We start from the raw sequence: 18,179 nt of genomic DNA, 5'->3' as shown, positions 1-18,179 counted from the left end.
TTATGGTGGAGTAGAAAACTTGGCAATATTGCAGAGAACATTCATGATAGATTTCAATTTTACATTTTGAATGTAGCTTCTGCAGAAGTCATATATATCTTAAGCCATAAATATGTGTTTTAAGATTGAAGAAGTGATTATCTGAACTGATGTTTTTGTTCAGTAGACAGATTGATGTCAGACACAGGTAGTGTTAGCAGCAGCTATCCAATTTATTCTCTGTGTTTTCATCAAAGTATTTTTGTGTCAGTCATCTTTTCCTCAGGATTATTTCTGTATTTGGACTGCTGTTGAAATTTTTAGATGGGCTAAGAGCCTGATTGCCAATGCAGGAAATAGCAAAAGTGTGCAGGATCATTATGGTTTCAAATGACTGTGTCCTACCTAATTCTGTTGAAATGAAGATCTGTAAGTATAAAAATTTTAACATTTAATTGCCTGTTTCCATCAGCTGTGAAAGAACAGAATAGACCCGTAGCTTTCTTTTTCTTTCCCCCTTTTTTTTTCTTGATCTAAACAGTTGAAAAATTCAGATGGATTTTCCCATCCATTATGGAAGGAATCCATTGTGCAGTCTTTCCCAGAGTTTTGACCATTGAAGCTGAAAGTTTAACACGATTGAGGTGTTTTCTTCTACATTGAGATGCCACCTTACAGCCTTTGGGGGCTGTAAGACACATAGCAAGCAGTTTTGCTTCATTTTGGGAAGTGATAGCAGACCTGCTTACTATGGGTTTGATACATAAGAAGGGTGCACTTACATTGCTAGGATGCAGATGACTGGACTAACGAAGCTTGTATCAGGAGACTTCCTAGGCACAAGAAAGGCAATAGGAGGGAGACATCAGATGAGCATATTCTGCAACTTATGGCAGCACTTATAAATTCTTGGAGGAATGCTTTCAGGAGTTACAGAAAGACAAGTTATTATTGATGAATTCAAGTACCAAAGAACTACAATGTGAAACAATCATTCAGCTCAGAAGTGTCTTTCTAAGACCTGTACATTAGTCAGTGGATGTAATCTGTGTATTCAGAGGCTTTTACTAGCTCACATTACTAACAGTAACTATTCATATTACTTTTTATTCCCAGTGCTGCTGCAATATCTACAGTGTGGAGGTGAAGTGCCATCCTGTTTACTTTTAGGCTTCACCAAAGATTTTGATTAGCAGTCCGTATTTGTGCAAACACATGTAGACCGAGCAGCACGGATACCCCAAAGGCATAATACCAGTAGGGTACAAAAAAGGTTACCGAGGCCCCCATGTGGTCTGTAAATTTTTTATTGTGATATATTTGAAAGAGGGTGGGGAGCCCAGGCACAGCTCTGTTTGTAGGTAAAAGTTAATGTCTATGGGGAGAAACATTCTTGCTTATGAAAAACAATTCCTTGATTTTAAAGATGGCATGCCACTGTATGCACCAGACCCTCACAGCTTGGCAGAGTAAGTATGAACTTTTAAGGAGGATTATAGAGGATTTTATTCAACAAAGTGAACAGGATGAGCTCTTTTTAAAGGGTAAACCACACAGTTTCATTATGTTTAAATAAAACGTATAGGACCTCTAACAGCGTAACAGAAAATGAAACTTTGACTCAAGCTTACGTCATGTTACGTATCAGGGTAACTCTTAAGACAGCAGGAACAGCTGTTAAGAATTGCTCGTTATACTTGCTATTAGCCAGACAAAAACAAATCCTGAAGGCTCTTGATCTATTTTATTAGTTAAACAAAATAATACATTAATCATTGTACAGAGATGTATGGGCCAGTATTTAGCCCCCAAATCGGTAACTGGGTAGGACCAAATTTACTATTTTCAATGTGAAACAGTGTCAAACTAGGTGAGAGGGCAGGAGGGAACAGCCTGTGCATACAGGGCAGGAAAGTCACTGGAAACTGTTGAACCATGATCAAAGGAGTTGGGTATTTTTGTGTGTGCTGTGTGCAACACGTGAGCCTTCCTGCAACTGCAGGGAGCAGTCAGAACTGTTTTACAGTGTAGTCTGTGGGTTTGTTTTAAAGCAACAGCATTTTTTTTGAGTTAAACGGAGGAAGGACTATGTTGTGGTTATGACTATGTCACAGCACGCTCAGTTCAGTTCCCTCTTCGCAGTCAAACAAGTCATTTAACCTCTTGAAAACCAGCAAGAACTGTGTTTCCTTTGGTAAAATGTGAGATAGACAGTCCTAACCAGCTGATAATTAGATTCATACCTCTGAGTTCTTGTTCAAGGCTACGGCCACTAAGATCTGCAAACAAAGGTGTCTCAGCCTGCTGAACCAGCTCCTTCACAGCTCACGAACTCCTAGCCTCTGCCCTCCGTCATGGCTCTTCTATTTATACAGCCCAGGCACCAGGACTGGTGGGCTTCAAGGCTACATCTGAGCCATGAGTGTCTGTGGCCTTTTAAGAAAGTCAAGATCTCTGTCCCAGTCAATTAATGTATCAACAAGCAGTTCCCATAGATAGTTACCATCTCTGTAAGAGCAAACCTGCTGCTTAAGTCTTTGCAAGATTGAAGAGTTACAGCATAGAGCTTTTTAGCTCAGGTTGTAAATGACCTTTCTAATTTCTGAGGAGAAGCTGGAAGTTTAGCCTGAATCTGGACTTTTATCAAAGGGCTTTCTGTGATGAACCTGGTCCAAATTACCTAAAAAGGTTAACCTCCAAGATCAAGAACAGGCCTTCAAAGTCAAAAGGAGGGTTTCATTTGTCTGATATTCTCTGGCAGCCTTCTGCCTAGTGAGTGGAGATAAGAGGAACAAAAATCTGTGCTTAGCTAGCGATGTTCCATGTCATCTCCCTGTGGCAAGTGCCTAGCTTGCCTTGCCAACAGCCAATGCCCATTGCTCACACAAAAGCCATCTACAAGTACAGCATCACTGACCACAGACTTTCAATCATTCTTTATCCGAAACTAAAGCCATTATTTCTCCTTATCTGCAGGTGTCTAAAGTTCACCGTATCGAGGCCCAAAGTCCTCTGAGCATTCCTGCTGTGCTGCTGTGCAATGGCAGGTGGGAGGGGAGGAGAACAACCTGCCCCAGCTCCTGCCAGGCTCAACTGTTAACGCTCCTGCTAAAGCTAATGTGTGTTTCTGTCAAGGAAGCAACCACAGTTGCTCTCAATCTAACAGTCTGCACCCACCAATTAAATAAAAGTAAAATTTATTTGGCATAGGACAGAAAAATAAGGAGAACAAAATCACACACAAAATAAATGTTAAGCAAAAAAATATTCACAGAACTAGATTAACATTTTATAAAAAGCTCAGACTTTAAGCATCTGATAAAAACATGTCACTTTCTGCTCAGCCTATGTTTTAAGTTATGTTTATCTCTTTCATAGTTTCGTGTGGCTTTGGAAGTCCAAATTTTGATGTCTTCCTTTGCATGCATTAGTTTACACTAACGAACATTTATCACGGAGAAACTGTATTTCAAAAATGGCAACATACTGAAGGGTTACTCCCTTTTTTAAGACATGCAGTTTCCATTTTTTTCTTTTAGCCTGTTTACCTACCTGCTGCATATGCACTTACTGAGAACATACACACGTGCCCTGCTTCTGCTAACTGCAATGCTCCTCTTTTTGCCAGTGCTCCAGGTTTACATTTCAACTGAATGGTCCAGACACTGCCACGTAACAGGCTACAAGATCCTCGTTTTCTCCCAATGTACATGAAGAACCACTCCATGAATTAGCTACATTTAATGTGTTATCTTAGGTAAGAGATTCTCCTTATTTTCCGGTGAATACCATTTGAAATATTAAAGTTCATACAGTATGTTATAGAGTCAATGTACCGCCATAACAGGTTGTTCGCACCTGACTGTGAGACACTATTGCGACATGATGGTACATACATGCACATTTTATATTGTAATTTGTACTCTAGTATTGATAGCAACATTCAGCCAATTGGTTTTTATTTCCTTGAGCCATCTTCTCCTTTCTGGTGTCCTGTGGCTGAGGGGCCCTCTCTAGGTCTCCTGACATTTGACATTCTGCTTGAAATAATCCCAGTTTGATCATTCAACTCCATTCTTTGCTTCCAAGGAAAAAAGTACCCTTTCCATCTCCATACTTCTGCACAGAAAATTGTTGTGTTACAATATACGTGAAGCACAATCAGTTCCCTCATCCTCTGCTCCAACAGAGACCTACTTCTACAAGTGACATGTAAACAGTTGTTGCTGCAAGTAGAAACTACCATCCAGTTTTTAAAGTGACAATTTAAGGAACTTCTTGGATAGTTCAGCCTTACAGGAAAAAAAATAAAATAATTTTTATGATTCTTTTAGCGTTGGGAAATGCTGGCTTCTAAACAAGAACTTTACAACCTTATTTAAGATGCAATTCATTTACAGAAATACATGCTTCCTGAATCACAAGCTGAGTTCCCTTTAACAATTATGAACACTAATCACCGTGATCCCTTCTCCCAATGGCTGGTGTAGAAAGTCATAACAGACATAACATGTGCTTCCAAAAATATTGAGCAGAAATTATTTTCATGTGGTACAAGTTATTCCCATTTACTGACTTGAATTAAACAGAAATGAACAGCTGTGGCCATTGTCATGCAACACGAGTCTTAGTGATGACATAAAAAGATAGTTTGAGGTGTGTAGGTTTATAATACAATGCCATTGAAACAAACCCAGTAAATCTTACATGCAAGCAGTGAATCATAATTTAGTCCTCTAATAAGCTATGCAACCACACCAAAGTCAGCTGGGCTGTATGGACAGCAGTGTGAGACACTGGTTTTGGGAAAGGGTTAAATTTTCCAGAGCAATACCAACAATTGATTGTGAGGCTAACCAGTGCTCACTTACACCTCGCCTAAAGACTGATTCAACAGTCTCGTCATACGCTGAGCTCACTCTGACGTTAGCAGACTGAGCACATTACAACAGCAGGACTTGCCTCAAACACTGTGTAAAGCTACTGTCGACACTATTTACACTAGGGTTTGGAAGAGCAATGCCTATTAATTATTTTAGTGAGACACAGAAAAGTTGACTAAAGAAGTCATAAGGCACCATTGATTAGATCTGCTTTGTATTCTTCGTTTTTAACAGTTCATAGTGAAATAAATACTTTAATACTGATCATATTGTAAATAGCTACTGATACATGAAGCAATGTATTGAATGATAAAATGCTGCATTGTTCTGGAATATACCTAGGGACTTTTATGGCAAAAGATATAAATAGTAAAGTTGTTACGTGAAAAAAACCCTCTTTCTGCATTGTTAAGCTATTTTACATATATGCCAAACATCCATTCTGAAGAGGTTTCTGTAGTACAAAAAAGTGCTAAAATCCAAATAGCTCAGGTTTCCCAGCTTGTTGACGAAGGGCCTTCACACAGCACATTTTAAAGTGAGACTGAAGCTGGTTTGCTAAGTCTTTGGTAGTGGTCCGGAATTTCCAGTCAGAAAACCTTGCTCAAAAGATCAAATATAGGATATTTTCAATGATGCAGGGAGCTGGCAGAACAATGTGCAGCATTTTTATTGACTTAAAGCAAGAGAGTCATACTAGAAGCAGGTAAGTTACAAAAAGGTGTAGTTTCTGGAGATTCTGGGTTTTGGGGGTTTTTTTTGGCTGCATAGCTATTTGGATATTAATAAGGATTTGGCAGGTCAAGGTACTGGAAAATATTGTATTCTGAAATTCAAAATTTCTTTAGAAAGTTTTTAAGTGCTTCAGTTTAAAAACATGAATACAATAATTTATCCTTTAAGTTATTATCCTAAAAATTTTATTTGGACTTCTATTCACATAATAATATCCCAAAGAGATAGGCACTTTAAGTGACATCCACAAAATACATATAAAAATTCAGTATTGCGTTAGGTTTGATCCCAAGGTGCACCTGTCACATGGAGGTCCCACTACTATCTTAAGAAACTCTTACAGCCATGATCCTGCAATTAGATGTAGATACATCCCTGCGCCTGCGCATTTAATTGCAGGTTCAAGACCATAAATAGTAACTTAAAATAGGTCATTAGATATAAAAATGTAAAAACCAGGTATATAATCAAATCCTATCACAGCTAACAAGACTTTGTAAACAAACGTCAAAAAGGCCAAATTAAATTGGATCTGGCCAAATCCAACTCTGTCTCAACCCTGTGACTGTCCAGGCTGCCAGGCAGAAAGGGGGTCTGCCCCCCCCCACCCACTGACAGCAGAAAGCCCTATGCACACACACTTCAGTGCGGTCCAGACTCCCTTCACCTAAATTCCCTACATTTTCAAGACTGACCTCATTCTAGCTGCAGAGCATACTTAGGATCATGTCTTCCATGCTAGAGAAACATTTTCTTAACCTACATGACTAGTTTTTTGGGGTTTGTGGTTTTTTTTTGTTTTGGTTTGTTTTTTGTTTTGTTTTGGGTTTTTTTGGGGGGGGCGGGGTGGTGGGGTGGGTGGCAGGGGGAAGGGTTTTGAGCAACACCCTGCGAAGCACGACTGCTCATACAGGTTGACAGGGATCCCAAGGAGTCTGGCGAAGAAACAGAAACCGTTGGGGAGACAGAGCAGAAATTTTTCAGAGCTAGCTTTCAAAAGTCCAATTAACAAAGAACTGTCATTCAGCAATATTTCCAATCCATAATTACAATCTTCCTCTGATTTCCAAAGGCATTTTATATGCATTTAGACCTATTTTTAAAATGCACTCATACAATGAACTCTTTTCTCATATACAAAATTAAAGAGCTATTAAACGTATTAACCAATTGTCACAATGTTAGAAGACTTCACTCTCTCTTCTATCAGCGTAAGCCTTGCAGCTCTCTGTGGCGTCTCCTCTCAGCAAGGTTTGAAAGGACAGGCTTTGTGGTAAACTCGGAAGGCCAAATCTTCCCATTTCTCTTGAACCAGTGCGGAGAGCAAATTTTGGAGCTGATGCTCCAAATTTATGGTATTGCTCCCATTTGAACACACAAACCCCAGACCTCATTCACTACACCAAAGGGCTTTCACTTACCCACATTTTTGACCTCAGCTGCTCTACCGTAACGCAAGTCAATCTCTCTGAGACTTGTGACCGAAGCCCCAGAAAGCTTTTTAAGTCAAACCCCATCATTTAACGGGTTCAACCAAAGAAACAACTGGAAAGCAGTCTGTGGAGCACTGGTGTTAGCGATACTTTACAGAAGGAGCCTGCAACTACAATAATGGCTGCATTTGCACCCAGATGGCTTTCTGAGGACTCTTTGCATATAGTCCCAGGTAGAGGGATAATCCAGGACATGGATGACAGGGTTGGTCCACATCAGAGTAGGAAAGAATTAGGTGACTAAAAGCATAACACTATTAAAGAAACAAGGAGAGAGGGATAAAAATAAAAGATATTTTTATGCTGCTGAATTCTTCACTTGCGCTTTTCTTTGGAAGATTCTCCGCAGATAAAAACAAGGCCAGACACACTTTATCCTCGGGGACAAGATGTGATAACTATTGTTTAAAATAAGACTTGCTGAAGTGAAAAGGTTTAAGATGAACTCTTGGTCACCATGTAGTAGGCCTATGTCCTGCAGAAGCAGATGGGCCAAGTTAGGCATGCAAAGAAGGACCCAGGGGACTCCTGGCTACACAGTTTTCCCTGTTTTTTAAACAAAAAATAGATTGTACTTTATCATTCAAATAATACAGCCACTGCACCCAAAGTGAATGAAACAGTTTTGTTCCAGCTCTCATTAAATTCAAAGCTAGACCTCTCGTGGACCTCTCAGCGGGACAGGGCTGGACACGGTAAGCGTGATGCACGTATGTTGTGTATGGTCCACAACATGCCTTTCATGACAGCCTGCAGCATAAGCAAATAAAATTTATAGCTTTGAGCAACTATAGTTCGTAAGCTGAATCTATTACTTCTGTAATAGAGACTGAAGTTTGTTCCAGCTGACAAGCCAAAAGTGGAAATAAAGCAAAACAGACAACTTTCCAATGATGTGGACAGGAAAGCTGAGTTGAAGGAAACTTGAAAACAGACGTCGTCCAAGGATGGGCCAGAACCCATTTCACCTCGGTATAGGCGGAAGCGGGGGGGCACCTCTTTCTTTTCGGCCAGAGCCACCTAAAAAAGAACAAAATTTTTTGTGTTATTCCTCCTGGTGTCTTTTAAAGTGGGAGTTTACATCCAAGCTATTAACTCAGTAATTGGTGAAGATCCACTCATTTTCTTGCCTAGCCATTTTACTAAAAAATCCTTGTAGAGTTTCCAGTTAGTTTATTAAACAACATCAAAACGTCAAATGGTGTAAAATAAAGTTTTTAGCTAATGCTATCCCCAAATGTCTGGAAGGCATATGTATTTCAGTCCTTTGTCTCCTTCTCAAAACAGATCGATAGCTCTCGTTAGCCTTACTATTTTGTGTGAACACACACCTCAGCATTGCTTGCAACACATGCAAATTTCAATGAAAGTGGCAAGCTCTGAATACAGTAGCATTTCAAAGCTCTTCATGTTTTTCCCTATATGAAGATTTTCACTGCAAACTCAAGAAAGGAAACATAAAAAATGCACATATTACTACTCTGCCTTTCTTTGTGGAGTAATACAAACAGGATGAAAGCTAACAGGGCAAATGAAGGGTCAGAGACTAACAGGAATTTCTGCTCCAAACCAAAACCTCATCATTTGGAAACGGGAAAGAGAGAGAAACATCTGAGTGTACAGATGATGACAGGATAACTGTGAGCCACCAATATCACTGGTTGTGAAAGAAGTAAAATGATTCTTGGGCGTATCAGGCAAAATACCACTAATGAAGACAGGAAACATTTATGTTGCTGTAGAAGACACAGTTGAGACCTAAACTGGAACAGCACGTAACACTGATTGGAAAAGACAAAATCAAACTGAAATGTATACAGAAGCAACCCTAATGATCAGAGAACACAGCTTGGAAGCAGAGTGTAGTACATCCTGATTTAATCAGCCCAGCAGAACAAAAGCTGAGGGGAGGATATGACTGTTGTCTTAAAAAATACTAGGGGTTTAATACAGCAAGGAGGGAGGATAACTAAAGTCAAGGATGATGCTGGCACAAGAATAAATGAGTTGTGCGTTAATTTAGATGGAACTGAGGAGGAAGTCCTGGGGGATTCTGTGGTTCTGGCTGCCTGTAGCAGACGGGATGACTATAATGGCAGAGGTGGGCTCTTACAATACATGTTCTAACTTCAAAACCAAACAATTCTCCCCTCAAATACAAGTTTAAGAAGGCTTGTGCCCAGAAACCTGCATTTAGCTTTTTCTGTCTGGTGGGGAAAGGTGATCAGGCTGTTAGTCTGAGCTGCTTCAAAACTTCAGCATCCAGTCTCTTCCCTATCCACACTGTTTTTAGGACGATACGCTGAAATTCCAACAGCAGAAGTGGAACAAACTTACCTCTACTTTCATTTCTTGCTAGTTTACTGGGATAACTTCTGTTCATGGGTACATATGGCTCTGGAGGTGGCAAATCAGATATAGGATGAAAAGAAAATCTGCTTTCCCACTCATCTGAAAGAAATCCCATGCAATTTACTCGTTAGTTTTGTGACATAGCTTCAGGAAAGTAAATTGGCATTAAATCGTGTTTAATACAAGTTTTATACTGCAAAATGCTTACATAGCTGAGTATTAAACCTACATCCTATTGAGAAGTTAGGGAAGAAGATGCTTTAAGTTAGTTTGAGAATGAAAATTCTTACTAAGTGATCACTTTAGCCAATTTAATGCACAATCACAGATCAGGAAAATAGCTGTAATTCCACTGAAATAAGTGATATGTTTCCTTCCGTGTATAACAGAACTGCTTTTTTAACACAAACACACATATACATATATAATCATTACCAGAAATGCCTAGCGTCTCCTATTTCAGAACAGTATTTTGTTCCTGGGTATAGAATTTTCTTAATATTCATACTTTGTTGATATATGGAGCTCAAATGCATCATTAAAAGCACGCTGACCTATAAGTGGTGGGTTTTCTCTCTTAGTTTTTATACAGAAAAAAGAAAATTTGGGACCATTATGAAAAAAGTTATGACGACAGAGAAACTTGTATGTAGGTAGTATAAAAAAATGGAAAAATACATCAGTTGAAATTGTATCTCTTGAGACTACAGTGCCCTATCGATGTACTTACTGAGTCTAAAGAATAAAGCAAGCTGGTAAGTTTCTTACTGAAGTAACAGGAAATGTTTATGGAGCTCTGTTCTGCACATGAACTTGAACAAAGGCCCAAGGAAGAAAGTGTGGGCTATCTTAAACTTTGTCATTTCTTCACTTGGTTGCTTCAAGACTTTGCAACCATAACTTTCTTGCAATATTGTTATATTTTATTGCATAATGTAATGAACAGCTGAGTAAGTTTTGCCTGGCTGTTGTACACATGGTTATTTACTGGGATCCAGTTTTTCTACATTTACTCGCAATGGCTGCAATTAGAAACCCGTGTGTAAAGGAGCTGCAGGTTCTGAACCCTGCAAATGACTTGTGTAGGAAAAAACGTGCCTGAGACCCACCTGCCTTATCTGATGTGTGAAAGTGCTTCAAAAGTATGAGTTACTGTTTTACTTTCTGCTTGCTTTTTCTAACCTTATAAACGTCAGAAATACCAATTTTGGCCTCCCATAATTAACCGAAAGATTCATCTGCCCTTTGTAAATAGAAAACAATTAAAACAAAAAGCACAATAAATATTTAAGACACAGTGGTCTTGGACCTCACCTCTCCCATAAACACTAGCAAAAAAGGAGATACTTGACATTTTCAGCAGTGTTCTGATAATCTCTTCCCTCACCTGTTTTTCAGCTTTTGAGTCACCATCTAACTTGTTCTGACCTCCAAAAAGTCTTAGGATAGCTATGCTTTGAATTCGTATTAAGAGTCAAACAATCTCCTTAGGCCTATTTCTGTATTGTAGCAAAGAAGAGCACAGTGAATACTTTTCCTCTTTTCAGGCTGTTTTTCAAAGGGTTATTTTGGAGACTGTATTCACAGCTTTGCAGTTCTGTTCTATGTATGGCATATTTACTCTGTTCTTACTTGGCAGGGTTAACCAAGACCCAAATGACACCTCTGCTGGTCAGAAATCAAAGGTCCGCACTAGAACCAAAGCCTCTATCCCAAACCTTTTTTGATGTATCGAGGCTAAAAGCTGCTATATGGTCTCTATGAAAGACAAACAACTGGGAGGACGGCTTACCATCACCTGGATCCTGGAAGCCGTTTCTGAGAGCTGATGAAGGCGGTGGTGGTGGCGGTGGTGCTGCTGAGCCTGGCCGGTCAGGGGGAAGCGGCGGTCGTGGTCCACCCCTCTGGCTGTCCAGCCCTGCCCGGGAGGGCAGCTGGGGAGCAGCAGGCAAAGCCCTCGAAGTGCTTCCATTCCTGCTTATGGGAGGAGGTGGTGGGAGGGGGCCTGGAGCAAGACAAGAGGCAAACACACAAATGACATTTGCACTGATAAGCTGCTGCCTGCATCCCACAGCCTCCCACTAACAAACCAGAGAGGGTGCGTCAGCTTTGGACCCTCCACCCTGAGGGGGAATTGCCCTCAGCACCCACCTCCCTGCTCTCCAGGGCTCAGTTGGTGATTTGAAGAGTAGAGAACAGGGGAGTGTGGTATATCTAAGTATAAATACACCTCAATGCCCACATTTCCATTTCCCTCAGATACAGAAGCCTCTGTAGAGGTGCTGGTCCTTGAAGCCACTTTTAAACCACTCTGAATTATGCTGGCCACAATAAGCAGAAGTTACAGCTGGAATTCAGGGTACTGTGGCGGTCCAAACCATAGCCTATTTCCTTTCCATGTACCGTTGCAAGGCAAGAGGACATGTAGCAGAAGAGCCCTGCTACCCTCAGAGGCTCTTTCCCCATGGGAGTGCTTCTCTCTGGGTGTCACAGCTGAGGTCTGCAGTGCTGCACGGGAGAATTCAACCCAAGAGTGGTAGCGTTAAGCAGCACAGCATCAGCTCACTCATTTATAAACATGTGTGCTCTATGCCAGGTTTTTCAGTAGTTGGAGCATACCCACCTCCAGCTAAACTGGAAACAGACCTCACATGTAGACTGGCATTCCCACTGTCTATCTGAGTAACTGCTGCAGTGACCCAACAGGTCAAATATGAGGGCACTGCCCATGTAACACAGGACCAGGGCTGTCCCGAGGGCAGGGGAAGGGTGCTTCTCTGTGAGAAGTCAGTAAATAAAGGCAAGAAAACTGCTGCTGCTAGGAAGAGAGGTACCCATGGTTAGGACATGATGAGAAGCAAAGGGTGTGGAGGGCTATGCATGTTCAAAGGTCTCACCACCTCAGTTCGGCACACTTGGGCAACTGACAGTTATGATCGTTTTTATTACATGCTTCCTCATCCTGATGAAATCTAGCTACAGACATGCATTTTGAACAAAGGAGCAGCAGATATTGTGTCTCCAGCAACGTGCACCGAAACATGCTTCAAGAAACATGCTGTACTTTTTGTGGTCTTCTCCCCCTCTTTTTCTTACAAATCACTGAAGTTTGCCTTCAGGGAATGGTTTCTAAGAATGAGAAGCATTTAGCAACTTTCAGAACAGTTTTGCTTGCTCTCACTCTCTAAACCTACCTAACCACCATCATCTATATTGAACCGCTGCAGAATACGAGTACTTATGTTTGTAATTTATTGCTACAATTTCCTTCTACTTATTAAGCCAGCAGAAAGGTGGTGCAGAGTTCCTAAAACCATCTGCCTCTGAAAAGAGCCAACCAGGGATGCACTGGTGGAAGCAGAGACCATCATGGAAGAAGTTCTTGGAAGTGTCTGAATAATTGCACATGCTCTCTGCAACTTAGATCCATGCTTCCAGTCAATTGTGACAAGATTTCTCTGATTTATTTACTACAGGCTGCACTGGCATTGTACTATCCTTTGGGCTGGCGACCAGCTCCACAAAGCATGGTTTCGGGGCCAGGTATTTTCTGTAGCCTCATGGCTGCTGCAGGTGCTGTGCTATAGGAGATCCAGGAGCTGGAAAGCAACGTGGATGGCTGTTGCCTGTGGGAGCTCCCACGACATCCATCCATCTTTATTGTCCAGGACATCATTGTCTGAGATGTTTCCATATTTTTATTCCAAAGGATGAAGTGAAAGGCAACTCTGTGGAGCTTCCCAGCATTGCCTTCTGTGCAATGCTTCTCTCTTCCCGACGTTACAGAGCCTGGCTTCTTGTGCCTAAATTCTCTCATCTCCAAAGGGAAAACCATCAGGTAGTAAGACAGCGAAGTTATGATGCGCAGCTCTTAAAAGTTATGAACAGTAGCTGTTACAGGGGACAGTCCACATTTTGAAATAACTCAAAGCAGACAATTCTATTTTTAGCCTTATTTGAAATCTGCATATGGCAAGTAACAACAGTTAGTCACACTGCAAGGACTGCCATTATGTTTAACAGCTGCTGGCTAGGTTTTTTATTAAAATAATTTGCGCTTGGCTGTAAGCGTTCGTGCCTCCCAACACGCGGAAGGTCGGATCCTGCAAACCCCCGCTCAGGAGCGGGCTGCCGGTGACTCGGGAAGGCGAGTGCTGTCACCTGCCAGAACCCCATAAACCTGCTCCTTCCACCAGAGCCTGCGACCTCTGCGGCCGCGCCGCTGGTGGGGAACGTGGCCGCGACCCGCGCGCAGGAGTGGGGCCGCGCTGCGCCTCCGGCCACCGGGGCGCCCGCAGACCCCCCGTCCCGGCTGCAGCTGGGGGCTGCTGGGGCAGGACGGCCGCGGGGCGGCACTCCCCACGGGGCACGGCCGCACTCCGAGAGCTCCCCCTTCCCGTCGGGAACCGCCGCCCCGTCCGACCGCGCCTCCTGCCCCGCGCCCGCCCAGCCCAGGACCCTCGCCCACCCCCTCCCCACACCTTCCAGCGCCGCCCCGGCTTCCCTACCTGACCGGCTGGGGGGGTCTCTGACGGGCGGCGGGGGCCTCTCGCTGGGCGGGGGGGGGCAGGGGCCCGGAGCGGCCCCCCCCGCCGCCGGGCGCCGAGGAGGACCCCAGCGAGAGGTTCCGCTGGGGCAGCCGCGGCATCTCGTCGCTGCCGCCGGGGACGGGCGGGACGGGGGGCGGCCCCGGCCTGCTGGGGGGCGGCGGGGGCGCCGGGGCGCCGAGGCCGGGCCGGGGGACGGCGGGCACGGGCGGCTTGCTGTTCTGCGGCGGCGGCGGGGGCAGAGCCGCCTCCCGGGCGGCGGGCGGCCTGTGCCCGGCGGGGGGCGGCGGGGGCGGCGGCTTGTCCTCCGCCGGCCGGCCCGGGGTGGGCGGCAGCGGCGGCCGGCCGGCGAAGGGCGGCGCGGCGCCGGGGCCGGGCTGCCGGAGGGACCCGGCCGGCCCCGCGCTCCGGCTGCCCGGGAACGGCGGGGGCGAGGGCCCCAGGCTGGGCTGCCGGCTCACGGCCGGCACCGGCGGCGACCCCCTGTTGTGCAGGCTGGAGGCGATGGGCCGGGGGGTGCTGGGCACCGGCGGCGGCACGGCCTCGGGCTTGGAGCCGACGTCGGGCCTCGGCGGCGGCATGCGGCTCCTCTGCGGCTCGGGCGCGGCGGTCCGCGGCCCCGCGGGCGGCCCCGGGAAGCGCGGCGGGCCGCTCGGCGGGGAGAAGGGCTTGGCGGCTGCGGAGCGGCCTCCGGGCGGCAGGGCGGGCGGGCGGCCTCCCCCGGCATCTGCGGGCACAGGAGCGGGCATCAGCATCCAGCGGGCAGGGGCTTCGCCCGGCGCCATCCCAACGGGCTGCGTCCCGGGGTGCCGCCAACGCCAAGGGGGTCGGCCCCGCAGGGCCACGCCAGCCTTGGGGACTTGGCACCCAGGAACAGCCAGCGGCGACTTTGACAGCACCGGGGAGCCACTCCAGAGAGGCAGGCTACCTCCCCGCAGCGCTCGTCAGGGACAACTTGAGCGAGGCCAGAGTGGCCGAAAGGGAACGCAACTGGTGCAGCCACCGCGCAGCAAGCGGTAACGCAGGGGGGGAACAGTGAGGAGCAAGCATGTGATACCATCAACCTGAAAGCAAAGAAGTCTTGGCTTTCAAATGGTATCCAACAGTCTGGCAAAAGGCGCTTTCCAGCCCTTTCTAGTAGCTGTTACCTAGGGATGGGCTGGTGCAGGTGAGGAAGAAGGCAGCCAGTTGAGGAAGTGCTGTTCTGCGATGCCAGGAACTTTTGTATTAACACAAGTTCCCAAAGTAGACTGTGACACAGTATAAAATACAGCTCTGAGGACTGTTTTGCACAGATGAGCTGAAAAATTAGGTTGCTCTACAAAATATCTAAGGTTCATAACACCTTACAACCCCCACTGCCCAGTCCTACTTCACAAGCGTGACACCATACATCCTTAACCTTACAAAACTCATTGGCCCCCAGTCTTCATTTCAAGGGACACGACGAGGCTTTGGGTAGCTGTTTTGCCAGCCAGAATAGTGCCTTCCCCAGACAAGCCTCCAACTGCAGTGTGTACACCAGTCAGCTGGGATGCCTCACACACTCCCTAAGTGGTAAATCACGCTGCTGTGGAGCTGACGCAGGTGTGCTTTCCATTTGGAAAGTAGATCCTCTTCCCTGGTGCACAAGGGAAAATTAACCTGGAATCCTTTTATGTTCTCCTCTGGTCCTGCACACTCACAGCTAAGGCAGGACCTAGTCTGCCTGCCTGCCTGTACTTTGCAGGTAGCAATTCAACACTGCTGAGATCTTTAGTTTTCATCAATAACTAGGAGGATGGGTAGGAAGAACAGTCTCACTTTTCCCTCATAAAATGAGATTCAAACTGAAAATTACATTTCCTAAGAGCCTAAGAAATCTCAAGACTTTTTCAAACCCAGTAGGTAATTTATTGCAGTGCTATGAACGTTTTAAGCAATGTCATTTACTTTTTCTTACTGGAACTGCCAAGTCTTTCTTACCGGCATCTCGACTCGCAGCAGATCTGAGCTTTGGCATTCCTGCTTGAAAAAGGCCTCCAAGGCCAGGTGGCCCACCACCACCGAAGCTTCCACCACTGCTGCCACCAAAACCGCTGCCGCTGCCACCTCCTCCAAAGCTACCACCACTACCTCCACCAGGTCCTTTGGGTTCTGTTGGGAAAAAAATCCCCCATGTTAGGCGAAGAAGCAAGACTGCTCCTGCAAAGTCATCTCACTAGAGCAATGCTTGCAGCTGGGGAAGCATGGACAAGCTTTCAAAACACACAAGTCCTTTTTCAGGCTGGATCATCACAGCTACCATTACCGCCACTATTGCACCATGGAAGAGGTGGTGCAATAAATACAGCCACTGTGTTTTATTAAGCCACCGCTTTCCTTTAGCCTGCTCCGGACTGGAAAGCAGAGCAACAGTCACTATGGAGAATTTGGAACTTAGCATGGATGGGACCTCTGAGGATATCACATTGTCTTTGTTAGCATCGTTGTAGCTGCTTCCCGTTTCTTCATACCTTTGCTCTCTTATCCTTCCCTTCCACTTTTCCGTAAGCAAACTGAGAGACAGGGTAATCTCATGGAAAACGAGGAAGGAAGAAGGAAGACAGGTGTCCTTCCTCATGGAGGTGTCTCTGGTGGTCACTTTTGGGATTGAATTCTGTCACTATTGATGACGTTGCAACATATCTACTTACTTAAAGCCTAGTGGGGAAAGAGATTCCATTTCTGATGGCTTCCCTGTAGGTCCAGAAATGCAGTGACAGGATCATTAGCTGCTGATTTTTCCAACAGGCAGGAATTATGTTATCAGCTGCTCCCCCCCTTCCTCTCCCATTTCTCTCTAATGTCAATGTTTCTGCTGTGAGAACACCAAGATGATGCTAAAAGTAAAATTAAAGTGTTTCGACAACTACAAATAAAAGGAAAAGCCCTGTTCAGAGCATCACTGAAAAATGAGCGGGCCCACAGGTTGGGATACCTGTGGACATCAGTTCTCAGATGACGGGCTACATGGCTGAGGACCAATTGCTTAATTTCTTGGAGGCTGAGGATCAATTGCTTAATTTCTTGGCATCTCGATTTCCGCAACTTTGGGTGGATAAAAATTTCACTGACTTTAAAGTAATTACAACCTGTGGATGAAAAACACTTCTAATAATCTCACCCAGAAAAAAGGAGGAAGAATGTATTCATGGGTGAATGTTTCATATCATCCTTCTCTTTTCTTAAGCATGTTAGCTCAGTTCAGCTCTGACTCACACAGGGCGTGAACCTCTGGAGAAATGCTGCTACTACGGTTTAGTCTTTCATCATGATTTGTTAATTCATGCAAGCAAGATAATAGGCTGCATCATTTTTATCTTACTGTTTACCCCTCCTTTAATCTCCTCAATGCTTTTGTCCAGCTCATTACAATACCTAGAACATGTAACTTCGCTTTCGGAGATAATACTCGAGTGTTTAAAAACTAAGTACCTGGCTGACTTGTAGAACTGTATCTGTTCTTTTAATTACTCTTATTTGGTCACACTCCTTTGGGCATTTCCTTCTTTCCTCATCGCGTTCCTATCACAGTCCAGCCTTTAATTGCATGGCCAGACCTGGACTGTGTTGTGTCACATTTGCTAATCAGTCTGGAGAAGTGTCTTCTCTCCTGAGGCAATAATCGCTGTTCCTCTGACACCGCAGGCCCTCCATCCTTGCTCCTCTGCTGTTTCTGTTCTGTCTTCCCAATACTTTTGCTACACAGGCTTTTCCAGCCCTCTCTTGCACCTGCCAAGATGCACAGTGTGACACAGCAGCAGCACAGCTGGACAGAGACCTTGTCTCCATTCAGGTAAGTGGAGCCGCTGCCTCGTGCCACAGCATCTCCAGGTAGGCTGAGCGACAGGGCTTAGCCAAGAAGGTAGCACCCGAGTCACTCCAGGAGTGGCAACGCGGCATGCAGCAGTGACACACAGGTGGGGCTGTGGGTCCTGGCTCTGGTTTTGCTTTAGGCCGTACTGGGGCCATTAATAAGCCAATGGTGTCATGCCAGGGGTGTCTTTATTTTTATACTGTTTATGCAAAAGTAGAGTCTGAAATTCCACTTTATGCTCTGTGCTCTCCTCAGTCCTGATGGGGGTTTTGTTTGCCTTGTCTGCTGCAGCTCCTCAGCAGAGCTCCTAGTAGGGTTTGCACAGTTTTCTGATTTAAGCAAATGAGAAAAT

The 18,179-nt window shown here is 44.9% G+C and overlaps 1 protein-coding gene across 1 annotated transcript in view; it reads right to left on the bottom strand.

Moving 5' to 3' along the window:
- Positions 1–3,159: 3,159 nt before the first annotated feature.
- Positions 3,160–18,179, bottom strand: part of WIPF1 (WAS/WASL interacting protein family member 1) — a 54,698-nt gene continuing 39,678 nt past the window's right edge. The window contains 6 exon segments of the mRNA XM_055811814.1: positions 3,160–8,110; positions 9,428–9,541; positions 11,235–11,447; positions 13,951–14,008; positions 14,010–14,716; positions 15,955–16,125. Of these exon segments, the coding sequence (XP_055667789.1) occupies positions 8,055–8,110; positions 9,428–9,541; positions 11,235–11,447; positions 13,951–14,008; positions 14,010–14,716; positions 15,955–16,125 (1,319 nt within the window). The 3' untranslated portion in view covers positions 3,160–8,054.

This window comes from Falco peregrinus, chromosome 8, assembly GCF_023634155.1.
Source record: "Falco peregrinus isolate bFalPer1 chromosome 8, bFalPer1.pri, whole genome shotgun sequence".
NCBI lineage: Eukaryota > Metazoa > Chordata > Aves > Falconiformes > Falconidae > Falco > Falco peregrinus.
The sequence above is the reverse complement of the archived record's forward strand: the minus strand, read 5'-3'. Positions and strand labels throughout refer to the sequence as shown.